We start from the raw sequence: 27,080 nt of genomic DNA on the forward strand, positions 1-27,080 counted from the left end.
AACATGTAGCATGGTGATACTGTTTCAGTCAAGTGTCTGACAATGCTGACAGTTCAAACAAATATATCCAGGCCCAAATGTTAATACGTGTCTGATTTGTGTTTAATGGGTTGGGAGGATGGGTGAGAGCCAAATCCTTATCTTGCACGTGAGCTGCTTGCCCTTGTAGCTTCTGTAATTCTCTCTCTCTCTTCTGGCTGCTTTAGAGAAAGAAGTGGGGAAAGGAGGGACAGGAGAGGAGAATTGTAGTGTATGAAAGATATGAGCTGGTCAGAGCAAGTTTGTAGTTGCTGTAGTTTCTTTCCTGCTAACAATGAATTAAACTTCTAGTCTAGTAATGTTTAACTTGTTAACAACTTTTCTATTTTAAAAGTGTAAGAGATTGACTTTTTTTAAAAGAACTTACCAAGATGAGGAAAAAACAGAAGTAAATTCCTCAGCTTGCCAGGCTGTGCTTTTACTTTGCTCAGAGGTATTACTCGGAGGTTAAATGGTAAACTTCCTTCTATTTAACTCAGCCAGGGTTGGGTTTTGTGAAAGCACCCTTTTGTATGCATAATACCTGGAGTCTGCAAGTAGTGTGCAGTCGCTTCTATGGCAAGAATGGGCTGCATCTATTTCTTCAGGGGGCAAGAGCTGGAACTTCTTTGAGTTTTGAGTCATCTGGAGCAGAATTCTTGTGCTAAAGTGGAGGATTTGGTGCTGTATGGAGGTGAGCAGCTCTATGAAAGGAGACTTGAGTTTGTCTCCCAATGCAGCACGGGGTGTCCCTGCACAATGCTGCTCTGTCCAGCTCACCTGTGCGTGTGTGTGTGTTAGTATGGCTTAGCTAAAGCACATGGACTTCAGATGATTATCAGTATCCGCAACTGTGAGTAATCTTTGCTATCTCTGGAACTCTGCAAACCAGTTTCCCATAGTCCGGCTATACATCTTGCAAAGGAACATAGATGAATGTTTATTGGCAAAGCAGAAAGGTTATAGCCCAGGTAAAAACAAAGAGAGAAGAGTCAACAGGATGTCTGTTTGATCTAGACTGTCTTTGGGATGTTTGCTATTTTTAAGCATTCTTCCTGTGAACCTTTTTGAACTCCCTCTCTGTTGAAAATTCCTGAGAAGGGCATCCAGTTGCGGATGCTAAAAATCCAGGTATTTTCCTGTGTTAATACAGCATAGTGTACAAAAACATTTGCAGAAGATTACAGAAGACTGCTCAACCCTTTTGTGTGACTAAGTGAAACTGATATTTTCATGCTGAGAGGAAGTGTGATATAGCTTGTACAGACAGTGCTCAAGAACTAGGGTTTATTTTAGTTTGTACTTATTCTTGATGTGCAACTGTGAGCCAGTCTTAATGGAAAATACCTGCCTTGCAAAGTGTTTCCTGTGTCTGTTGAATAGCTACACCAGACTCAGCACTGACTGTTGGGTGGGACTTGGTATTTGGAAGGTGATCTTGCCTTCCTGGATTGTTATCACTATAAAAGCCTGGTTTTTAATGCTGCATCTGTGACATTAACTTGGAAGTGTCATTGCAGTTCAATAGCACTTTATTCTTGTTTAGTCATTTCAATAAGCAGCTAATCTGTATTTGCACTGTTGACTTCCAAGCTGAAAATACAGATGTTAGAAATCCTGAAAGGTGGTCCATACTTCCAACTGTTTGCAAATTCTGCAAGCGTTACATGTGCAGCAACTTTATGAGCAGGCTATGAGATTATTTTTTTAGTTATCTAAAAGACCACCACCACTGAATGTCCATAACCATGCCTGGCAGGTTCATGATGGATAGCAATTATCCTGTTACTCTGGAGGTGTCTTATGCTGCATTCAAATCCCATCATGTAGTTTTCTGTGACCTGGAATCTGGGACTTCTCATGTTCATTTTATTCGGTGCAATATTCTTTACTGCTGCTCTGGGAGCTTCTTGTCATATGTGTTGCCACCTTATGAATTGCTGGCTCTGCCAGCAGAAGTCAGGGAATGACAATTCATACCGAGAGAAGAACTTAGTGACAAGTCTCATAGCGATCATTTCCCTTTTAAAAGAAGGGCAATAATGAGGAGAAGCAGAATTGAGAGACTTTGAAGTACAACATTTTGTTGTGGCAAATTAGAAATCTTATTTTAGAAGTTAAAAGTATAACTGATCTTTGAAAATTAATGCTGTAGATAAGTCCAGTATGGCTTTAGTGGAAAATGGTAGTGGCTCTTGTGAGCTAGCCTCTGCACCCTGTTTTACAGGGCTCTAGTCTGCAATGGTGTTCTGTGAAGAGGCAGGAACATACTTCTGTTTCTGGTGTTTAGCTGTTTGTTGCAGCACTTGAAAGTCCTGGATTTTCATGCATAAAGGGTTCAACTGCTGAGCTATCAAAGGAGTTTTGTCTTCATTTTGATACATGATCTACTTTGTAAAGATGAGGGATCTGCTGCATTGTACACTTCTGCATGTGCAGAGATGTTTGAGTGGTGTTTTTTTGCTTTTGTAGAGAGGCCAGTTTTATTTCCCTGTTACTGTGTATTAGGTAGAGCTTATTCTAGAAGTAGAACAAATATAGAATGGTTTGGGTTGGAAGGGACCTAATTAAAGACCATCTAGTTCCAACCCCCCTGCCATGGGCAGGGACACCCTCCACTAGACCAGGTTGCCCAAAGCCCCATCCAACCTGGCCTTGAACACTTCCAGGGAGGGGGCATCCACAGCTTCTCTGGGCAACCTGTTCCAGTGCCTCACCACCCTCACAGTAAAGAATTTCTTCCTTATATCTAAATCTCCCCTTTTTCAGCTTAAGGCCATCACCCCTTGTCCTATCACTCCATGCCCTTGTAACCAGTTCCTTTCCAGCTTTCCTCTAGGCCCCTTCAGGTACTGGAAGGCTGCTGTACAGTCTTCCCGGAACCTTCTCTTGTCCAGGCTGAACAACCCCAACTCTCTCAGCCTGTCTTCATAGGAGAGGTGCTCCAGTCCTCTGATCATCTTCATGGCCCTCCTCAAATTGACTTTGGCATGTTCTGACATGACTGTTCTTGTGTTCCTCCTTTCCCACAGTTTTTAGCATTGGCATTTTTTTATTTGTTTATGTGGAAGCAGAAAGCTGCAGGAAATCTCATGTAAATAACTGTTCTGTGCTTTAAACTTCCCAGATCATAGGTTGAGCTGATTTGAGACAGTTTGCTAAGGCTAGTGGAAGAAAGATCTTTGAAATGTGTAGTATATATTTAGTTCCTTAAATTCAGCTTCTGTGCACTGATCTATAAAGTCTGTGAATGTTTGGGTATTGGATTTAAAGACAGAGATTGTTCAGCAAGTACAGCTAATTTGTAGAAAGTTTTTGTTGTTTGGGTTTTTTTTCAGCAAAAGCAGCCTGCAAGTCCTCTCAAATTAGTATTGGTTTATGAAATGATAGCAGAACAGGCATAGTGCTGTTGGATTAAGGGCCAGAACAAATCTATTAAAGACTGATGTTAATATACATGTGCTCAAACTGAACTAGTGCTGTCATTACATGTAGGACCATCATCTGTGCCTGAAGAAGAATTCTTGTTTAAATCCAGCTTTGATTGTGTAAAAAGTTAAATTGTAGTTGGTTAAAATTGTGGGGTTTAAGAACTCCAGGGTGACACAGAACCCATGGAATTAATAATTACAAGATGAGTTGATTGGAGAATTTTAATGCTCCTGTAATGTCAAATTACAGCATGAAAACAATTTGGAATTAGTCTTGAGGTGAACATTTTCAAGATGATGCTGTTGTGAATAAGGACAATAGCACTTGTGCTTTACGGTTAAGCAGGTTGTCTGCTTCTGTTTTGGAAAAGTGGCAGTTGTTATAGTATAAGCTGGAGGAACATTGTAAGCTGGTGGCTTGCTTGATAGGATGGAGGTTTCTCTTGCTTCCCACTTGCCATCCAGGAAAGGATGCAGACAGGCTGCTTCTGTAAATACATGCTCCAGTTCCATTAAGTTTTAGCACTTAAATACATACATCCTTTGAGAACTTCTTGTCTGGAAAGTCAAGGCTTGGTGTATCAGACTCGGTCCACTGAGTATGTGCTGTCTGCATCTCTGAGTGGATTACTCCAAGGGAGATGCAAGATGGTTTCTGTCGGTACAGCGCTGCCTGGTTTGATGCCTCTTGGAAGCACGTTACTGTTATGCCTCGAATTCTGCAGGTCTTGACTTAGTTAACAATTACTTTTTGATATCTGGGTCAAAAGAAAAAAATCCTTTCCTCACTCCCAAAGAGAGGTAACTGTTATCTCTGCCTGTGACAAGATGAGTTGAAGTTAGTAAAATCATATTGAGTTCATCAGGGGGTTAGATCTGTCAGCAAACTGATGCTGCTCATGCATGTGCTGTTTGAAAGTGTTCCCTTTTAGTACTAGCAGCACTTGTATAGGCTTCAAAACACACACAAAAGCAGCCATGTCTTGTGGTGTAACCTACAGCACTGGGATCACTGGTAGAAGCATCCACTTGAGTGTTTCAGGACCTGTGGTTGAAGGAGTACTTCCACCCTGTTTTTGTAAAGGGATTTACTTCATTCTTTTACCTAGTTTTTGTGGAAAAAATGGAATTCCATTGTGGGGTTTTTCTCCCTAATTAATAGAAATAACAAAGTGCAGGAAAAATGTAATTTTATTATTCTAGAGTGTGCATATCCTTGGGAATTTTCAAGTGAATTATAGGTATTTGCTTTGGCTATAGTTTCCAGTCATTCATTCTGTTACTTTATGTATTCTCCATCTCTAGATACCTGCTTGAACAAGACTTTCCAGGCATGCGGATTGGTCCAGAGCCTACTACGGATTCTTTTATTGCTGTGATGTATGGAGATTCAGAAGGAAGTATTCCTGGAAATGCCCTAGTTGTTGATCCTAAGAAACCATTCCGTAAACTCAGCCGCTTTGGAAATGCTTTCCTGAACAGGTGAGACCTGTTTGCTTGCTGACTTTTGATTTTTGTTTAAATTTCTACTTGATACCACCTGCAAGCATCAATGTTTTTTACTAAGATGGTTTTTTCTCCTGTATTTGTTTTGAAAAGCATGGAATAAATACTCAAATACAAGCAGGAGCAGTGGCAGTTCAAGTGAATTAAAAAAATGCCCACAAACAGTACTAGGTAGGGTAGTACTAGTGTAGAGCTGTGTACCTGTGGTAAAACTTAAAAAAAAAAAAAAATGGAGAAAGGTAAGGATTGTTTATATATATTCAGGTATCAGAACAGAAAATCGTTGTTAAAACCAGTTCACAGAAAACTGCTGAAATGCTCTACCAGTTAACTTGTTTGTAGGGCATTACACCAGCTGGAACTCAAGATCCACAAATTTGAGCACAAATTTCCCTGCTCAGTAAAACTGGTAGATTAGTACTATTATTAAAAACTACCATCCAAAAAAGGAAAACATCTTTTTCCCTTTGCTGTCTTGTTCCTTTAGCTGGTCTCACCTGGGATCTTGGTACAGGTCTTAAAGTTGTGAATTGCTCGTATACGTATAAAGGCCTACAAGAATGGAGAATATTTGAATACGCCTTTTGGATAAAGTACATATTCAGGTTGTTAAGTGTTTAACTAGCTGGTCTTCGAGCAGTCCCATAGACCAGGATGATAGCATTAGCTTCTGGATGGCTGCTGGGTATTTCCAAAAAAAGGGGAGAGTTGTTCAGGGGCTGTGAATATTGCTGTGGCGTAACTTAAGCAGCTGGCTAAATCTTACAACCATTTAGGTTGGGAAAAAAACCTTTAAGATCATCAAGTCTAACTGTAAATATCTTCAGCTAAAAGTTATTAATAACTTTGTTCGCATTGTGTGAGCAATCGCCTTGTTTTCTTCCTGTATTTGATGGTGGCTTGACAGGCCTGGTTTTGCAAGCCAATTAATCTAAATTGGTTCTCTTTTTAACAATAAAATTTCCTGTTTGGCTGATTAAACACTGGCATATGTGTTAGAAGTTCATCATGTGCAGTCTAATCTCTCACTGTGCTTATTCACAGAAGAAAGTTTATAGCTGCTTACAGTTGGCTTGGCTATCACTTTCTGAGAGATATGATGTGCTGTGGGAAGCTGCAGTCAGGTCCAGTTTTAAACAACAATTTTGTGGTCCAAGACCTCTTTCTGTGAGATTATTGGCTAAGTCTTGTCCTCCAGAAGATCAGTCCTTCCAGATTGCTGCTTTCTTTCTCCACTGTTATGCTTTCTATGAAAATTTAATATAATTATACTCTAAAAAGTATTTTGCACAACAGTCAAATATTGACACAGAACATCTAATAATACTAAATGTTTGTATGGATGAATGGATTAGATTTTTTTTTTGGCTAAATTGTCAGTCTAGTTGTGTCATGTCCTGAATCTTAGGCAAGCAACATTATTTGCGAGCTAAAAAGATGTACATTCAAATTCATTTCTCGTTCGTAATTTACCTAGTTGAAAATCTCTTAGGCTTTATTTCAATATAAAGTCACTTCTCCCTGTTGTCTTTACCTGCGATCACACTACATATTTTTGCTTTGCCTTCTCTCATTTGCCATACTGGCAGTGACAATGCTTTATATCAACTATAACATTTTTCACCCTTGTCTTAATATATTTCTCTATTTCTCTCTCCTCCTCCCCCTCCTCTTTTTTAATGATTTCACAATCCTAGTGTTTTGTTTTGTGGAAAAACCTAAGGTATTGCCTTTAGAAGGCTATGGACAATTGGACTGTAAAGTCAAGTGCCCTTTTCATCTAAGTGTAACACGAAAGGAAATGGTGACTGAGGTAATGGAGAAACTAAAACCAAACAAGAACACAGTAGTACAATCCAGGCTTGTACTTACTAATTAGCCGCATTAATTTATTGATGTTACCTTGCCTCTTTTTTTCCCATGACTCCTTCTTACAAAGTTGATGACAAAGCTGTTTGTAAAAATGAAATAATGTAATTTATTTTTGCAATCATAGTCTAACATTGCTGTTTTTCTTTAACAACAGTTTTGTAATAATATGAAAAACATGACAATATCAAAGCCCTAATGTGTCGTAAGCAGTTACAGTCATTTGCACAACTATTTTTATAGAACCTTTTTTGTGGAGGTCTGCTGGCGTTAAGGTAGACAGTATGTAGTTTTGCTTTTTGAGGCAGAACTGAAAATCACACTTCATACAGGTCATGTAAGAAATAGTGGTTTGGAGTCAAATCTCAATGTCAGAAAGATATTCAGATGTAATTAGCATTACGGTTTTAAGCTGCCTGAAATATTAGTTTGATGTAAGATTTTTTTAACCCATCTGTTGTCTTTAGATTATGGATATAGTCTAAAAGCTACAGACAGTTAATTCTGAGTTTATCCTTCTATTTCATGTCCTGTTCATCTATACTTTCCTCCTTCCTTTGCCCCCAATGACTGCTGCAAAGACTGCAGTGTCTTTCCATTTCTGAGGCCTGCAGTTCTCTCTTTGCTTGCACAGCCTTTTCCAGCTGTCCCAGTTTGGGTGATGCCTGAGTCAAACTACTGCCGTATTGTTCAGCTGAAATAATGGTGCCTCTTGTCTTGTAAGATAGGTCTAGAAACATCTCAGTCATATTAAACAGGTGCTGGGCTTTCTAAAGTGAAATAGTGATTAAAAAAAAAAAATTCAGTCTTTACACTGTTCCAAACTTATGAAAGCTACTTCATGTTGTACATACTAGTGGTGTATATTTTTGTTATAGTTGACATGGTCAAATGTATATTCTTTGGCACTTTGGACATTCACTATGCTTCCACAAAAAGTGTTTGCTTTAATATAGCGTTGTCTTCAGGTTTTGGAAAGTTCAAAAGCTGTTATTTAATTCAGAAGTACCTCACTGCTCTTTCAAAAGCAGCTCTTAAGCTTGTAGAAAATTAGCCTTAGTGGAAAAGTTTGCTTCAGGATACGCAGTATTTTCTAGTGATGTTCCACTAAAAAGAAAAAAAAAACAAACCCCAAAAGGATAGTGCTGTTTATGTAGCCTAAGGTTTTTATCAGGCCAAGATGGCTGCAGTTTCCTTGCGCTGCCTTGGGTCTCAGAGAGGGACGTAGCTGATGGTGCTGTTTGTTATATCTAAAAAGGGATGCTGTCTGCTTTTGTTACAGACTCCTTACGACAAGGTCACATGAAAAACAAGGTCACATGAAAAACAAGGTGAAGCAAGGTGTAAGGGTTTTTCTCTTCCTGATTTCCTTTGAATCATCTGGATCATTATCTGTCCAACAATAGCTTCCAAATTTTGATATATCTTACATTTTGTATCTGATATTTGACTGCCTGAACTCTTCCTAACTCAGATTATCTTTGCTCTTAAAGTTCTTGTTTGACCTTAGTATGGTTAAAATCTGCTGTCAGGGGTACCCTGTTTCTTGAGATAGGTTGTAAAGTGATGGGCTAATGCAGGGCAGCCATCTCCGTGGCCTCGCAGGAGGAGGTTAGGTTATGCTGTGCTTGTTAGCACGGTCTTCAGCTGCTACCCGGTAAGAAGATTAAGTTCTTATGCAAATCTCCTAAAGGCAGTTTATGATGAAGGGAGATGAAGTTCTTCAGTCATGGACTATCCCAGAAGCATCAGAGTAGTTTGGATTTAACACACAAAGTGTTCTGTAGGACTCTCAGAGGCCTCATGAATAATTTATGTTTGTAATACCACCATTGAATTTGTCTCCCATTGCAGAGGCAGGAGGTCATTGTTTAGAGCCTTGCTGTGTGCAATTTGAACTCTCGATTCTGGCAGTGTGAAAGCTTTTGCTCGGTTTGGGGGATACAGTTCTTTTCCAGTCCTCTGCCAGCCCCAGCTCAGGTGGGTGGTGGGTCAGAGACAGGGACTGTTCAAACGCTGACTGGAGCAGGTGAGAGGGTGACGTGCCAGTAACTGGAATACACACACATTGTCAGTATGTCTCATTGCCTGCTTCCCTTTTCCTTTGAATTGCTTTGAATTTGAGCAATAGTTGGAGTACCTGAAGAACTGTTTCTTGTGTATGCTACTTTTAGTCCTAATAAAATGTGTGTTTTATGCAGTCTTTTTAACGTTGCATGTATGGCCCATGTTGTCGGCTCTTAGAAATTTGGAATTTTATCAGCACTTAAACATATGGTTTTATAAGGCTTCCTTTTTTAGAAACTGTTTACATTTTTTCTTAAACATATATGGTTGCCAAACATAGGGGTTCATTAGGTCTTAAACTTTTTTTCAATCTCACTTGAGTCTTTCTAAAAGCAGATACGTAATGGGGAGCTCTCAAGGGACAATCTAGGTGTGAGCTAGAGCTACTGTTAATGGGTTTTCTCTCCTTTCCTGCAGGTTCATGTGTTCTCAGTTACCTAACCAGGTATTGAAGAGCATCAGTATCATCGACAGCCCTGGCATTCTCTCTGGAGAGAAGCAGCGCATCAGCAGAGGTGAGTTGCAGGGCTTGAAAACAACCAAGCTCACTATTTTGCTGTACTGGACGAGTCTTCGTCATCCCAATCTGTTGGGAGCCTGTTTTAGTGGTTTTCAGTGGTGGTGTGTCCCAAACTTTCTTACTACAAGGCCTATTAAACCCACATTTTAAGGCTGGAAGTAGAGTTTGGATTTTTTCCTCAAACTGATGTGGTTGGGATTTCCATCACCCTGCTGCTATGGCTGCAAATGGCTATGGTTGCATGGTCTGTTGACTAATTAGTGCTTTGACACTCCTGAGGGAAAAAAAAGCCTTATTTCCATCATTTAATTGCTTTCCACAAAGTAATGATGAATAGACTCTCATATATACTATTGAAGTTCATAAATGAAGAAATGTTTCATAATAGCTATAGTTCTTCAAGCTGGTCATGTTTAAAAACTGAGGGGTTTGGGCTATAAATAAGGTGCTTTTATTGTAGGCACAGCTGCTAGTGTTGCTGCTTAAGGTTGCTCAGTCATGCCATAATATAATTTTCAGTCAAAAGAGCTAAGGTAGCAAGAGGAAGAGGGAATGAGAATTTTATTAATAAAATGAAAATTCTGTGAAGAACTGAACCCTGTTTTTAATGTGCTCTTTAAGAAATTAGCCTGTCTCTGAGAAACTATTAAAACAAAACAGCATGATGTAAATAACTTTCTTGTTTCCTTCAGCTGCATTTAAGTGCATGTCAGAGGTTTCTGTGGAGTTGCAAAGGGTAGTAATCCAGTATGTGGCTTATGCTGCCCTCCGTTTTCACACCTTTGCTTAAGAAATAGAAACTTGTGTTTTTGTGTCTGGGGAAGTAATCAGGTCTTTAATATAGCACACTTGGGATTTTCTGAGGAAATCCTGGAATGAGCATAATATATGGCAGCTGTGCAACCATAATCTTGTCTTTACATTGCACTGACAGAACAGGAGACTGTTTGCTTAGTAAACTGGTTTACTAGATGTTTCTGGATTCTTTGTTCGGTGTCTGAATGTGGTTTTTGTCCTATTTATTGCTCATATAGTCGTGTAAAGCATTTATCATGGGGAGAGCTATGTTTTCCTAAATGTGATGTATTGCTGAAATAGCAGAGTTGAACAACAGTGAGTGCTCTACATCTGTGCAAGCAAAGGCTTGAATGTTGCCAAACCAGATGAGTAAAACAAATACTGCAAGGTGATGCTGTTACTTCTAGGCAGAAATGACAAAGTGTATAACTAATCATCTTTAATCTTCTCATAAGATGTCCACAAAATATTAAGTCTCACTTTAGAGTCTGATAAAATCAAAGATGGTCTTAAATCTTCTAATTATGCTTCTCTGTTTTGGATTCCAGCTCCCTCTCTCCTCCACCAAGAAAAACTAGGCTCATCTTTCTCTTCTCTGCTTCCTAATCAAGGGAAAACCATGCTTGGCAGCATTCATGTATCTGCTGCCACTTCCCTGACAGTATGGAAGTGAACATGAAATAAGCAGAAAACTAGAGCATCATATTAATATGCTACTGAAAAAGTGAGCAATTATGTGACAAAATTCAACACCATTAGAGATTGCTGTGGAAGTCCCAGACTTCACGTGTGGGACAGAGTTCTTTCACTTCAGGTTATGTTTCACTGGTAGTCCTGCATTGCTTGAAGGACCATGGCTCTTCACTGCCACCTGGAATTGCTATTGTAACTTAACAAAACATACAACTATTGTTCCTTTATTATTCAGAAACTCTGTTTCTTGATAGTATGTGCTTTATCTATTGTTTTTATGGCCTAGATGGCCTGCCCTTTGATACAGTAGACTTTCAGCTGAGAGTGCTCAGTCATAACCTCAAACTCTTATCTGTTTCATGGGCTTTAACTTGATAAGCTTGCATTTCATGAATTTTTTTCAATGTGTTAAGGATTGTCTTGAATGTATAACTTGGTGTAGTTCTTTTATCACAAATATGGTTCTCCTGTATGCTGTTTAGCTTTAACCAATGTGGTTGTACCATAAATAAGGTTTTGGGAGTCAGCTTTAGAGCGCTGTTCTCTGTGCCCCAGGCTTGCAGGGCAACTGCTGCCAAGTTTTAAGGTTTCATATACTTAAGCATCAACATACATGAAGTACGGACCGCTGTATGGACCTGTTGCATGCACCTATTCCATGCTCTTATGATTAGGCAATACTGCACTCACCCGTGTCTGAAATATTGCATAGTCAAATACATCTCCTGTGTATGACTTCTGGGCTGCTTATACAGTTTCCATACAGGTGGTTTTGTGGAGTACAAGTGTGACTTGTTCTGTTGTGCTGCACACAGCATGGCCTGTCTGACCTGCTTCCTGAAGGAGTCGGACTGATTTCAACATATTTATGCTACAAGTCTAATTTAGCACATTTTGAAGTTTGAGTTGCTTAGGTTACTTTTTAAATGATTGTGTGCGAATGTAAGCAGGATTCTACAAGATGTTTTCCGCTCTCCCTAAATCTGTCTCTGTCAGAGAAGGTTCTGTTTGTACACCTTGAGACCAACAGAGGTTTTTTCCTACAAAATGTGTGTTGCTACCCTTAAACTCACTGGCTGCTTGTCACTGAAGTAAGGCTACAGCTAGTGTGCTTCGCTATGGGAACTGATGCTTTGTTTTGCTGTGAAGGTGATTACAGACTTAAACATAGGGATGCTTTTTTGTGCTTGCCAGGAAAGCTCTAAATATACAGAGTGACTCTTAAGAATTTCTTTTCTGACAGTTTCACAATTTTATATTTCACAATTTTATAGTTCAGCAAATTTTTTAAGCTTTCAGTTTTGCTTTTTCTCAAACTTTTCTTATGAGTCTTGCTGGCATTTTCTAAATAATAAATACAAGATGATATTTTTCATAATCCAGTAATGGAATGTGACATTTAATAACACCTGATAAGTATTCTTAGATGCTTTCTATTCTGTACATTATTTGTGTCTGTTCATATCTGAGTTTTTTTAATTGCCTTTCTAGAAGCAGCTTAGCTTGTTTCTTACGTTGGTGAGCCGCAACTTTTCTTATTGGTGATGTTTTAATGTGGACCTCAGTGTAAAACCTGTAATCTTTGATGTTGGTGGCTTTTTCCATTTTACTATGAACAGTTGCTTAACTATCTATGAATGGACGCAACACCTGCATAATGGTAAAATTTGACAGGTATCACTAGGAGTAAGGTGAAGCCTTCTGAGACCAACAAAGCAATCAAATGTTAACTTTCAGTTTTAAAATGCAGGAAAACAGTAAAGGGACTATGTAAAAATGCAGGATATGCACTACTTCCCAGCATGTTTTATTTATAACTCTGGAAAGCATCCAGGGCATGGATGAAGGAGCTGATCGCTTTCTTCAGGGGTCAAAAATACAGAGTGTATTCAAAGCTGTCTCTCTTGACACACTTTTCCCACCCTGTTGTCAGCAGGAGGATGTGTCAGAAGTGCAGACCCTGAACTGACAGGCAGGAAACGAGTGGCTGGAGGAGAATGCGCAGATGTGTGCCACCATTGTCCCTGGTCAGACAATGCCTGTCCCTGTGCTGCTTCTGCAGCATCACTGGTGACGTTCACAAAGCCCACGTCAGGCAGAAATGTGCGTATGGTCTGCAAGATTTGGAAGGAACAATGAGTGTAAGGAGAGGAGGAAGGAGAAGCAACGTCTGGCAGGGTGTGGGGAGGAACTGTTTTTGGGGGGGGGGGGAGTTGCTTCATGATTGAGTGGTGTGAAGGCAAGGGTTTCAAGAAGTATGGGGAAAGAGCAGAGAGGAAAATGGAGGATATTGGTTAGCTTGCATTTTTAGAACTGGAGTTACTTAAATACAGGTAACTTTCTCAGTTCAGTCTGGCTTGTGAAAATGTCGTCAGGGATTAAGTGAGGTGTTGCATATAGTTGCAGCATTGTCAGGCTTTCTCTTGCAGTGAGACGCTGTACATTCTCCTTGGCATTAGTCAGCAACAGGAGTGCATTAAGAGTGTTATCTGGGGTGCTGGATTGAGACAGGCTTTCATTAACATAACTGGAAACTTCCACCCCGGACAGCAAAGAGCCCATCTTTCCACATGGGACTGAGCTCCATTGGAAGGACTGGGACAGGTTAGATGCTCGCCTGTGGCAAAGCATTATAGAAGAACGGCAGATTGGGGAGGGTGAGGAGGAAGGCTGTTCTTGTCCACGTCCGAACTGTGTGTTGTCGCCTTGGTTGTGTGGTACTTAGACAGCAATGGCAGGTGGGATCTCTCCAGCACTCTGCCCACCCCTATTCATCTGGTAAATGGGTATTGTTCTCTGAGCTTGGAGGCTCCTCACTGCATCATCCATCTGAGAGGCGCCTCTCTTCTGCTTGTGTCAGTAGCACCAGCCCCAGGGGTGGAAGAACTGGACATGCTGCCTGTCTCTGCTTGCACAGGATGGGTGGAGCCCATCAAGCCTCTCTAATTGTTTCCTCAATTGCGAAAGCTTTGGGAGGTGGTATTAGGGCAAGTTGGAAATGATTTACCTTGGGCCCAGAAGGGAAAGCTTACTGTCTGTTTCAATCTTTAATACTAACTGGCACAGAAAATTGTCCCGTGCTCATACTGCATGATTGCACAACTGTATCTTTGAGTATGGCTGGTGGCTGTCATGCGTGGGGCTGGTATTTTGCCCTGTGCCAATGACACGAGAGCTCATGATCATTCCTGTCATCAGTGTTTCCAGGGCTAGTCACCACGTGCAGTCTCTTTCCAACTTTTTCATCTCTTCCTCGTTGTTCTGTTTTATTGCCCTCTGGTCTCTGCTCTGCCCGTTGCTGATGCCCAATAGTTATGTCTCTGTTGGAGGCTCGGGACAAGCTCTGCAGTGCTGCTGGTGGATCGCTGCTTCCCTCTGCCCCTTGGCTGGGTACGAGGGTGACTTGTGACTTTCTAATATGCCTTTGCAAGTAGATGTTGTACCTGGTGAGACATAGATCTTCAGGCTGGATATAAATGCTGGCATCAGTCATTGGAACAAACCTTTGAAGAAATAGTAACAGTAGAGCAGCAAGAGGCTCAGAAGTGTCAACACCAAATTTTTTTTGGTCAGGTGTTCCAAACTGCTCAGTGTTGACTTAGTACTGTTCAACTTTAAAGGCCCTTAGCCACACACGTGTACCGAATGTGACAGGATCCTAAATGCATTGTCTCGCTGCTGTCCTATCGTTTCCGTTAAAGATCTTTGCTTTGACTAATGGGATGGATCTGCATTTTGTTCCCTGTGGGGACAGGGTGGAGAAATCTTGAAATCAACTGTGTGAAACCATTGGCTGAAATATTTAACCATATATCACTTCTCTGTAGTTCAGATATACTCTAACGTGTAACCACGGGATCTGTATATAAAATAGGTTCACTTCTAATGATAAATTTTCATTAAAATCAATAGATTTTTTCAGATTTTTAATGAGGCCTTTTTCTTACAGTTGTCAACAAGTGGACTTTTCTTTCTCAAAGCAAATGCTTCATTAATGTTTAATTCATATCTAAAATTTATTGCTAGTTAACATACTTGCTGACTGTATAATTGTTTTTACAGTTCAAAAAATATCAAATGTGTGGTGGGAATTTAAATATTTATTTAACCAGCCTTATAAGTCACCTTCTCCCATATCCATTTGTGGAAAACTTAATAGAATTTGATTTGCTTCATTTTGCAATTTTATGTGTTTCATTTCAAGCAGATTTCCTTCTACATGAGTGAAATCAGAACAGATTGTTGCGTAGTTCAGATTTGTGCACTGATGCAACTATGTTGTGACGTGCAAGTGACATACAAGATCTGGCGTCTCCCTTTCTTTCCTGCTAAATTTTGATAAAGACAAATTGTTCGTACTGGTTTTGATAAGATTGTTAGTGCAAAGTGAGAAGAGTTCTCTTTGAAGTGTGTTTTGTGCAGCTCCCCTCCTTGCCCTCACCTTTCCTCTTGTGTTTAGCTCTTCAGGAACTGGTCACAGGAAAGAAAGTATGAAGCACCAGAGCAGCATTATCTGGAAAGGGTTCAGATTTAGCATTCCTTACAAAGTACTTTTAATGGGAAGGGTTATGTTGACTTTTTTCTAGCCAGTTAAGGACTCTGACCTGCATCCTTTTGGATGTAAGTAATACTTTTTAGCATAGCAGTCTCCTTTCAGTTTGATGTCTATGGATTCTTAGTGAAGTTTTATGGTCTCTTTTAGGGGAAAGTGGGGGGGGCAGGTAACTGGGGATACTTACTGCTAACTAGCATTTCTGGATTTCATTTCATATGCTACTTGTAATTTTTAAACAAAAGATTTAAGACTGAGTTCTTTCCTGTGTTGCTAAACATGAACAAGTATGCTCAATGACAAATCTGAAGTTCACCATTTTTCCTAAGACTTTCATGTATGTCTGCTTTTCTTGATATTGGCCATAGTCAGTTTGTACTGGAAAGCAAAAAAGCTGATTTGCTTTTGGGTTCCCTGTTAAAAACCAACAACTGGGAAGTATAGTGAATAATTACCTGATTGAACAGCATTGTTTTAAGAAAAGCTAAGCAACTTTACAATGTACCCATGCCCTTTTATTTATACTCTTTGAAAGATGCTAGGGAGAATGAGGAGTGGTGAATAGTGTTTTTTCTTGCATCTGGACCAGGTGTATGAAGTTGTCTGTGTAATGGGTTTGTGTATGAGTAGTCTAAGTGGGATTTCTTTGTGGGATTGGAGGTTTAAAGGCTTATTTTACTCAGCTGAGAAATGACCAAAGACACCCTGAAGGGCTCACTGGTGGTAACTGAGCTTTCTTTGCTGTTGGTATTTGCTGTGGGGGGCAAAATTGTCGATTCTGTTTGGGTTACTTTACACCAGTCCTCGCATTTTGACTCCTTCCTCTTTTAGCTCTGATTTCTTTGAGAGGAAGAGGTGGGGTGGGATGTTGGGTCCCAGCTCATACCTTGCTGTTCCCTACTCAAACAAGATGAGTCACATCCATGTCAAGCCCAATGCCACATCACTAGTGGTGACTCTCTGCGGATTAAATGTGTCACTTCTGAATAAGGAGCTCTCAAATACTGTTTGTTGTGTGGACTAGGCTACCAGCTGCATTTAAAAAGCATTCAGGCAGGTGTTAAGAATAGGCTTTCCTTTAGAATGTCAAAAAGCTTGTTTCAGCTGATCAGAAAGGTCACTGCTGGTTGTGTTCTGTAATCTGTCATGTCCCCAAAGCCATCAGCAGCATGGGCATGTTACTTGTAAATTGGATCTCTCAGTTTGCTGTGGTAGAAATAACAGCAAGTGTTGCAATGCAAGGAAAGATGAGTTCGGAAATGGGTTTAAAATCCAAAAATTTTTGATTGCTGACTTATGCTGGAGTGCTGCACGTGCGCTGTTTTCCTTGTAAGTACAGACAGGCAGTGCTACCCAAGTGGCCAGCATTAACAGTGATGAAGAGAACTTGTGGTAAGAGCCCCACAGAGCTGCTTAGCGTGGGCACTCTGCTGGAGCCAGCGCTCCTGGGAAGAGGCAAACATGGGTGTGAGATGGCTAAGGAAATGTAGGATACAGTTGTCCTGATCTCATTGTCCACAGACACTCTCCTCCAGGTGGTCCATCTCCTCTTTTCCCCCAGGTAGATGGTATGATCCCCTTGTCCTCTATCCCCAGCTGTATCTTCCCTGAGACTCGCTTTTCTGAACAGTGGGACTGTAATAGTGTGTTCTTCCTTCAGGCTATGACTTCTGCCAAGTTCTCCAGTGGTTTGCCGAGAGGGTCGACCGCATCATCCTCCTTTTTGATGCCCATAAGCTGGATATATCTGATGAGTTTTCAGAGGCTATTAAATCATTCCGGGGACAGGATGACAAGATTCGAGTGGTGCTTAATAAGGCTGACCAAGTGGACACACAGCAGTTGATGAGGGTCTACGGTGCACTCATGTGGTCCCTGGGAAAGGTGATCAACACTCCAGAGGTGCTGCGGGTCTACATTGGCTCCTTCTGGGCCCACCCTCTCCGAAACACAGAGAATCGAAGACTCTTTGAAGCTGAGGCACAGGATCTTTTCAAGGATATCCAGAGTCTCCCACAGAAGGCCGCTGTGCGGAAGCTCAATGATCTCATTAAGAGGGCGAGACTTGCAAAGGTAAGAAAAGATAAAAAAAATAAATTGAATGAGCAGTCTCTTCTGTCTCTTTGTGTGTCCTTTCTCACCCTTCCCAATCTTTTTGTACATATAAACTGTGTATATTTCAGCAAATGGATTGAATTGTCAGTTTTTCAGGAAGAGGTAGCCATCCAGGATATAGAAGCAAGTAGGAAGAGATAGACACTTGTACTGGGATGCCTCCTTAACTTTAGAGAAAGGATTTGATGCTTTTTAAGCTATTAAAACTATTATTTGCTTGGTATGGAAGGGAATTTTTTTATACTGTACAGCAAGGTAATCTTAATGCTACTTTTTGGAGATAAACCACTTTTCTCTGCATATCAGTTGTTAAAAACACTTTAAAAAAAGAAAACGGAGGGCAAAAAAAAACCACAACCAAAACTATTCACATGCAACCTTCCGTATGCTTTTTTGCATATTAATGCCTTAATGCATACTGTCAATCAGCTGTTATGGAAAAACACTTGGAACACAAGACTGATTAAAAGCCTCGCTCTTGCTAAAGCACGGATACTGATGAATTGGAGAGGTGCTTGTGCATTAGATTGAAACTTTTGAGCCTCTCTGACTATATCTTCTTCATCCCCAGAGATACTTGGGTGATACAGACTTTGTGTCGTTGTATCTAGAAAAACCCATCTGTCGTTATCCAGGAACATGAGTTATGTGCCCTGCTGTGGGTGGCCCCTGGTCACCGTTCCCCTTATTTTTGGCCCTGGAGGAGTACATGCATTGTGTGCAACTTACGGTCACTAACTAGCGTGCGTGGGCAGGCTGTGTGTGACAACACTGTGGTTGTCCGCAGCTGACTTTAAAACCCATTTAATTTTTTTTGATAGGTCTCTAGTTATCTTTCAGTGACTGAATATCACTTTAAAGCTTTGTGAATTATCACCAAGCTTTAACTACCTGTTTGTAAAACCTTCTGGTTATGTTTTACACTAATTTTCAGACTCCTCAACAACACTAGCTTCATCTGTCCTTTTCTCACAGCCTGACTAGAATAACCTATCTGAAATATCTTTGCCTGTTTCTCCAATTCTGCAGTGAGTTGCTTTTACTGCAGCACGGCAGCTGCTGTTAGAATAATAGTTAAAAGCACTGCTAAGTTTCTTGTTGTTTTGAAAAGCTTAAGAACAAAGTGAAAATTGGTGATTCAAGAATTATGATTTTGTCATTTGGAAAACTGGAAAAGAAGGAAAACTAACCTCAGAATACTTGGGGAGAAAGCTGGTGATACCAGACAGAAATTCTGATTTTCAAGTATGTCGGCATTTCCTATGCAGTTATCAAACAGAATGTGAGCTGAGTTAATGCAGTTGTCCTGGAACATATTTTCACATGGACTTCTAAGCAAAAATGAAGAGGACTTGCACTTACAGCAATGTAAGAATAGTTGTGTGGGGATGTATACTGCTTCCTATGTTGGCTTAATTAACTCTCTGAATATAATGATACATGTAAAGATTTTTTTTGTGGCCTGAGCTTTAGTGGCCTGTGGCTTTTGTGGCCATAGCAATTGCTTCTCTCAAAATTTCATTTAAAATTATGTTCCTGATGATGTGTTAAAAGTTGCTATAATCTCAATCTATTTTGTGGACACTTGGCAGCTTTTTGTTTTCATGCATTATAATTGTTTGGGGAGTGGAAAAGTCAGATGGATCCATTTTTTGGTGTTTCTATGTAATGTAAAATAAAAATGGATGAAGATTAATATAAAATACAGTGTTCATAGGGCATGCTAATTAGACAGCTGTGGAAAGGGAATAAACTATTTATCTGCAGGAAAGCAGATAAATAGTCATCTGTGTCATCTTTCTGTCTTCCAAACTGAACTTAAAGTACTGACACTCAAAAAATCATTTCTTACAGTATTGCTTGGTATTTTTTGGTCCTGCTTCTCAATATCCTCTAAAGAATGCGTAATAACCAAAACCAAACTGTTAACTTGCTGTCAAATTTTGAGCGTTAGCTTTTCCTTTTTTTAAATCCTGTGACTCACTATTCCACTTTGAAAATGGGAACTCTTATCTATAAGAAACACATGTGCCTACTTGCAGACCTTAGACCACTTAGCATACACATGTGAAACTGTTTAGTGCTTGTGAACTATAAACATACTGTACTGGTTTTGCTAGAAGTATTATTTTAAACATAGATCCATAAAATTACTTACAATTACTTATAAATTCTCTTAAAAATATCCTTGTTGCATCTCTTATGTTGTTCTGGAGAAATACTCATGTCTGCCTTATTAGAAAATGCCATGGGTTTATGCAGAAACCCTGCTTCTTTATGCTTTTTTTTCTCCTCTGTAGAAATGTAAATTTATCTGCAATTAAAATTCATCCACGCTTTCTAGATATGAGGAAGTGATGTTGAATGTATATTTTTGTCCATTTTTGCTGCTGTTCTGTTAACAGTCAAATGTAAAATTTGGGATCTTAAGACACACAAAGAAAAACTGGTTACACCATTTTTCTTTAAAAAGAGAAAATGTTTTCAGTAAGCCTTATAAATGAGTAAGGAAAGGAATGGGAGAGCACTTTCCCTGTACAGATTGTGTTAGATTTGTACAGAATACTATAAGGCATGTTCTGTGCTGTTTTGGTAGATATTAATTATATTTACACCATGTCTATGTAATCACTTTTTTTTCTACTGATCTGTCTTCACCAAGTCTTCAAAATTTCAGCTTTTTAATGTTCAATGGTTTGATAGACATTCTTATTTTTTTGATGGTTTTTCTGTGTGTGTGTGAAAACTGTAAGTGCTGTTTTGGGAACAGCTACATCCTTATTTTAATGAAGAAAGGCCTGAATTCTGTAAACAGCCTGTTGTGGTGGTCCTTTGACCCTCAGTGGTCCTGGCCAGGTTAAAGCTTAGGAAAGCAGTTTGATTACTTGAAGTTGATAGATGCACATGGCATCTAAAAGAAGCTGGCCCTTGCGCTTCCCTGTTGTGTGCAGCATGAATATCTGTGTCCATGCAATGACCTGGACAAGTGAACTCACCTCAGTTGAGAAGTGCAACCACTGTTTCTGTCCTGGACCAGATCACTCTCTGTGCGGCCACGCAGATCCTTTCGGTGGTGAAAAGTAGTGGGAGGGTGGTAAGGGGAAGAGATGAACAGCTCAGGGGTAAGGGTGGGCAGGAAGGGTGTTTTTGATGGCAGTGCTGGATTATCATGATCATGGCAGATGGGAAACTTGAAGAGCTCTGCAAGTATCAATGTGGGTTTGGACTTGTCCTAACTTAATGTCTGTCTTTATGTGCTGGAATGGCTCTACTCTTCTCCCTAAGGCTTTGCAAGGCAGCCGTGGCATGCCGTTGTTAACGGTACACTGACCGCTCTGTCGTCTTCTTGTGGCTGCATAAATATAGGCTGTAGGTACTGACTTTTCTGGGAGAAAACAGGTAGGAATGCAGTGTCACTTCAATTAGATAGCCCTGCCACTGAGCATACTTGGATTACTCGAGGCATTGTCCCATTGCTTCCCACAATAATTGTCAAGGCAAATGGAGTAACAAATCTCTACCACTGAGTCAGATGGACTAGTATGGCTGGCGCTCTGTGTGTGATCCATGCACGTAGCGTCAGGACGTGGTTTTGGGGCCTTGGTTTTGCTCTCACTGTTGGTACTGATAGAATGCTGTTCCATGCTTCTTCCTAAACTGCAGGTATACATCTGTATTTCTTTTAAATGTGTTTGCTTTCTCTCTACCCCTCAAAGGAATGCTGAAAGCAGCTGAAGCTGGTTGATGACTGTTCATATAAACATGAAGTTCCAGAAACAATTATTGATAATATCTTATCCTTGAACAAAGGGAAACATTATTTCTGTTTCTTTTTTATGACTTGAGTGAAGAACACTAATGCTAAGTGTAGAAAAACAGTAGTATTGATTTCAGTTTTGCTGCTTCTTAGGTTCATGCTTATATAATCAGCTATCTGAAAAAAGAAATGCCCTCTGTATTTGGAAAAGAGAACAAGAAGAAGGAACTGATCAGCAGATTACCAGAGATCTACATCCAGCTGCAAAGGGAATACCATATCTCAGCAGGAGACTTCCCTGAAGTCAAGAAAATGCAGGTAAGATGACAGATTATAGTTCCTCTGAAATAACACTAACTTTCCAACTGATTGGATTGCTGAATTGGAAAAGGCAGGACAGAACATCTCAGCATTATAGTTCAAGGTCTTCAGCAATAGAGCAGCTGAAGTGACAATCAATCATGTGTCTGTTATGGGGATAGCATGATGTGGAAGCAGTGTAGGCAAAAAAAAAAATTGATAACTTAATGTTATCAATATACAGGACTACAGAAATTGCCATAAGGAATCAGACATGTCCTTTTAGTCAATATTTGGTCCTTCATGGCAAACAGTACTAAAGGCTTTGTGCAAATAAAATGGCACTGGTAAACTTAAGGTGGTTTTTGTTTTGTGTCCAAAATGTGGGAATTTCTGATAGCATTACAAAAGCAATATATACTTACATAGGTGAAGATGCCCTTAGTTGCATATTATTCATTTTTACTCTACTCTCTTCTTGCTATTACCAATACTGTTTGTCAGTGAGTAACAAAGGCAATGTGTTACCTGAAAAGTCCAACTTAAAACCTATCTCTCCTGAAAATTGTGCTTTTCAGTTTTTTCCTGTCCGTTTGAGCTTGTATTCTATGAAGAAGAGACAGAAGTTCTCAATTTATACTCTTGTTGTTAACTTTTGTCTCTTGTTCTTCTTTTGAACTTTATGCAATCTTACTACTAACTTTCTGTCTCTTGCCTTCTTATTTCTGTCCTTTCTGATTTGAGGTGAGATTGTTTAAGAAACAGAGAATCCTAGGGAAGAAAAGCGGATGTTGTGTTGCCAATGCTTTTCAATTTATTCCTCAAGCAACTTGTGGATCTTGAATCATAGCCTTCTTAAATGGCCTTAGAGTTAAAAGATAATTCAGCTTGGAAGCTGAAGAACATGAATCAGGAGCCTGCAGTTTGGTCTGACCACAGGCTAGTCATGGAGTGTGGGGAATGTTTTCCAGATTGACACTTGCGTATCATTCCGACAATTTATGTGGTACATTTGCACTGCTCATCATAGTGATGACCAGCTGATTAACCTATCTATAGGGATGCATGGGTTTCTTTTATGAACTAAAGTATTTAACTTGGGAATCAATTATTGGCATGAGACAGTAAATTGTAGATGAAGCACAAGATCTATTTCAGCTAGTTTTTTGCAGGCAGGATTGTTGGAAGGGTTTCATGAGTTAGGCTTTAAAAGGGAGTTCTGTGGAAGAAGTTGACTCTTTCTTACCTTGCCAATTTTCTTGGTGATGGGGAATGAGAGAATGAGAGGTGATCACTTGTCAGTTTGGATATTGAAACAAAATTTTGAATGGAACTTTATAAAATTTCCAGTGTGTGTCACTAAGCCTCAGCAGCAGATGGCAGCAAACATATGCATGAGAGATCAATCACCTCTATAATGAGGAGCAAGATTGTGAAAGAACAAAATTGTGCCAAAACAGCAGATTTGACCTGTGCTTTCTAAGATACATTGCATATTGTAAACTTATACTGATCAGTTGCCATAACTCAGGTGATTGTGTATAAATGTCACCTGAACAAGAGTGATAGTTGTTAGTTGGTGGGTTTCCTCTAAGAAATCCAAAGTTCTGCGTGCATGGGCAAAGCCGCTCGCTTGTGCTTCAGGTTTCTTGGGTTTGTATTGTTACAGTTCTGATATACACGGGAGCAGCTCCCTGAGATAGATGTGACTTGTCAAAGCAGTTTAACACAATTTTGAGAGGGGAGGTTGGGGGGGTTTGTTTGGGTTTTTTTAAGTTTCCACCATAACTCTCTTCCTGGCTAGCATTTTGCATGTAGAAATCATTCAATGATCGCCTAAAGCATTTTTAATTTTTCAATGCTCTGGTGTAAAACATGCTTGGGCTTTTGTGTTGGAATAGCACATATCACCTAGGTAAACATCTTATTGAGGGTAGTAGGAGTTTATGTACGAGATGAAAACTTTGCAGGGACCATATGACTTCATGAGTTCTGGTAGCACCTGTATAAAAACACTGCTGCTAAGCTAACTCAGCTTTTCCTTATTGGTAAAGGACACTTCTTCATGTCCTAACCCTAAACAAGAAGTTTAACCTATAAAATCAGATCAGTCCTGCAAACTCTTGCATTTATTTTTAACTTAAACACTTGCATTAAGTGCTAGCAGGACTGAGGACGTATTTCCATACTTTCTTTGATGTTTGGAAGAAAATCACCGAATGGTAAGTTGTTAGGTAATGTTCACCAACTGGCATGTGTTTATGCATTGCCACTTTGAAAATTGTATTGTAAATGTAATTTAATAGACCGGTTCATACACTGTTGCAAAATTGTCATGATATATTTCATCAGTATGTTAGATGTATGATAGATATGTGTAAGCTTTGCTTCTCCTTCAAGAGGAGTTTCAGTTATGGAAACTGCTTCAGAAGATAACAGATTGTTTTCATTGAAAGCCCATTCCTTATCCTGTTTCAATGGATTGGAAGCTTTTCTAACTACTGTCACTGAAACCCTTGTCATTGGCAGGAGCTGTTGGAGACTTGTGACTTCACTAAATTTCACTCTTTGAAACCAAAGCTAATTGAAGCTGTGGATAACATGCTGGCCAACAAAATTGCCTCCCTGATGAGCCTGATCAGACAGGAAGAGAGCAATATGCCCACAGAGATGGTACATGGTGGAGCATTTGATGGCACCATGGCAGGACCTTTTGGCCACGGATATGGAGAAGGTGCTAAGGAAGGAGCCGATGAAGACGAATGGGTTGTTGCCAAAGATAAACCTGCTTATGATGAGATTTTCTATACTCTGTCACCAATCAATGGCAAAATATCTGGGATCAGTGCAAAGAAGGAGATGGTGACTTCTAAACTACCCAACAGCGTCTTGGGGAAGATCTGGAAACTTGCAGACTGTGATGGTGATGGGATGTTGGATGATGAGGAATTTGCGTTAGCAAAGCATCTTATCAAGATTAAACTGGATGGGTATGAGCTGCCTGGCACACTACCTTCTCACCTGGTGCCACCATCTCACCGGAAACCTTTGCAGACAGTAGAGTGAAAAATAAAAGGAGGAGAATGAGGATTTTGGAAATCTTCCAACCAATGTGTTGAAACCACCAAAATTTGAAATTAGGCTTAGATCCTTAAACTTCACAGCACATTTTACTCAAGTTACTGAAATTAGAAGCTTAGTAGCAGGGAAACATTCATGGAGTTGTCCCTGCTGACCTTCACTGAGACATGCGTATCACAAGTGCCTTGTATAGATCTATCATAATGTGTGATGGTAAGGTGAAAATATTTTTGTAGTCCTGCTTCCATGTCTTGCTACCTTTACAACCATAAAGCAGAAAAGACCGTGTATAAAAGTCACTGACAGTCACCAAACCTAAATACTTTTATCTACCATAAGTTTCTCCAAACTATTTAAAATTAGTACAAGGAAGCTCTAAATGTTAAATTCACCTGCCTATGCAAGGAACACTTTCTATGCTAAAAACATACTTTACGCATCAAGTGAATGTCAGCATCTCTATAGTTTAAGAAAAGGCAGATGTAAAAGGAAATTTTATTTTTGTTCTTTTTTCTTTATTTAATTTGGAGGTAGAAAAAGAGAAGAGTAATGGAGAGTGAGTCTAAGTGCTCAGAATATGAGCAGACTTGTTTTAAACCTTCACTGATTATTGCTAAAGCTGCAAAATATTAAAATGATTCTTTCAATTTGTCATCACTGTGTCTTGTTATCTGAAGAACTGGTTCTTCAGTTTTATACAGCACTATATCTGCAGTATTATCGTTAAAAGAACTCCTTTGTTCATTGGATTTGTAGTTTCTTTTCAGGCTTCTGTTTAGCTGCTCTGCAGACAATAAATCCCTGAACTGTTCAAAGTGACATCAGAATATTTTCATAAACTAAAAAAAAAAAAAATCCATTGAAATCAAGTCTCATTTTCTGTTCAGAAAAGGTGTATTGCTCAAAGTCAGCCTCTTCAAAGCACATCAAATTGTCTTGGGAAATTTTTGTGGGTATTTAATTTCTACTTGCAGGTAATTTTAGTTCTCTTATTTTTTTAATATATAATATTTTTAAGAGAAGTTTTTAACACTTTTGTGAACATGTAGCTGACAACCACAGAAGAGAGATTTGATTCCCCTGGTGGCAGATTTGAAAGATGGGGAGCCTAACAAATCTTTACATTGACTGTAATAAATGATAAACAGGTCCCTCCAAATATTATTCCTTTATTGAAAACAATCCATGAAAGGAATGGATGCTTAATAAACATTCATTTTTTTTAACAACACAATCAAAGTTGAACTGCTTACAACTGATTTAAGTACCTTAAAAGAACATAAATTTTTGGCCCTGTGAACTTCAGTCTTTTGGGGAGGGCCAGTTCTTTTCTAAGACCAAACTTGGCAGTCAGTTTTGCTCTATGCATGTGAGCAAGAATTGACTTGTACTCCATTTGTAGTATGAAATACCCTACACATCAAAGGTACTGTAATTGCAAGCACTTTTTCTTTGAGTCTCAGTAAGTGGTAGCAGTAGTGCCTTCTGAGACAGAGCAAGCCAAATGGTGTTTTAGCATCCTTGCAGTAAGGGTGAGGAGGGAAGTAGTTTGGTATTGTCTTCTGCTTAAGATTTTAGTCATGCTTATGCATTCAGATTTGTAGGTGACCTAAGAAGAAACTCAGCTTCTCTTCTCAAATCATACATTTGTAGGTTGTCAGTCAGGTTTAATACTTCAGATCTTTGTGGACCTCTTATCTTTCTGCATCTGTTCTATTCTGATGTGAAACTGCTGTGAACTTTGCCAGGGCTATACCATGGGGAAAACAATGAAGCTATTTTAAGTAATGACAGAAGAACACCTTTACCTTGCCAGGCTTCCGGGCCTGTATCAAGGATATCCTGGCATAGTTAAATCATTCCTGAGGACTTGCTTTTTTAAAATTCTTAAGTTTTTCCTCTTATTCAAGCATACCAACTTTATTTCTGTTAGACCTAAATTAGTAGCCAAATTAGCCTTAGTGCATCTCTGTGCACTTTAGAGCTGTGAAACTTGACCGAGAGTCTACCTGTGTGACTGTACATCTGCAGAGTAATTGATTTTCTATGTAATGTTGGTTTTGACTGAACTGTAGTCTATAGACATTGCAGGAGTTGTTTAAAAAAAAAAAAAAAAAAAAACAGGCTGCAGAAGTAGTAATATATGCTTGTTTGTGTGTAGTGTCTGCAGTCAGTAATGGATTCATACACTAATGACCAACCTGACTAGCTCAGTAGGGAAAGACATCTGGAGAAAGAAAGCAAGCTTGTGTATCGTGACTACTGTAGTGTGGGCGAAGCTAAGAGGATGTGGGAAGTTGCTGATCTTCCGACTTTCTGCCTTACCCTGCTCTTCAGCAGCACAGGGTTCCAGAGGTGGACCCACGTTTGAGT

At 39.6% G+C, this 27,080-nt stretch overlaps 1 protein-coding gene across 1 annotated transcript in view; it reads left to right on the forward strand.

The window, feature by feature from the left end:
• EHD4 (EH domain containing 4) overlaps nucleotides 1-26,830 on the forward strand; it is a 30,424-nt gene extending 3,594 nt beyond the window's left edge. Inside the window, exons 2-6 of the mRNA XM_075754418.1 lie at nucleotides 4,755-4,931; nucleotides 9,309-9,406; nucleotides 17,115-17,527; nucleotides 21,480-21,644; nucleotides 24,156-26,830. Coding sequence (XP_075610533.1) covers nucleotides 4,755-4,931; nucleotides 9,309-9,406; nucleotides 17,115-17,527; nucleotides 21,480-21,644; nucleotides 24,156-24,692 — 1,390 coding nt within the window. The 3' untranslated portion in view covers nucleotides 24,693-26,830. The remainder of the gene's footprint in view (nucleotides 1-4,754; nucleotides 4,932-9,308; nucleotides 9,407-17,114; nucleotides 17,528-21,479; nucleotides 21,645-24,155) is intronic.
• The last annotated feature ends 250 nt before the right edge of the window (nucleotides 26,831-27,080 follow it).

Source organism: Balearica regulorum, chromosome 5, assembly GCF_011004875.1.
Source record: "Balearica regulorum gibbericeps isolate bBalReg1 chromosome 5, bBalReg1.pri, whole genome shotgun sequence".
Lineage (NCBI taxonomy): Eukaryota > Metazoa > Chordata > Aves > Gruiformes > Gruidae > Balearica > Balearica regulorum.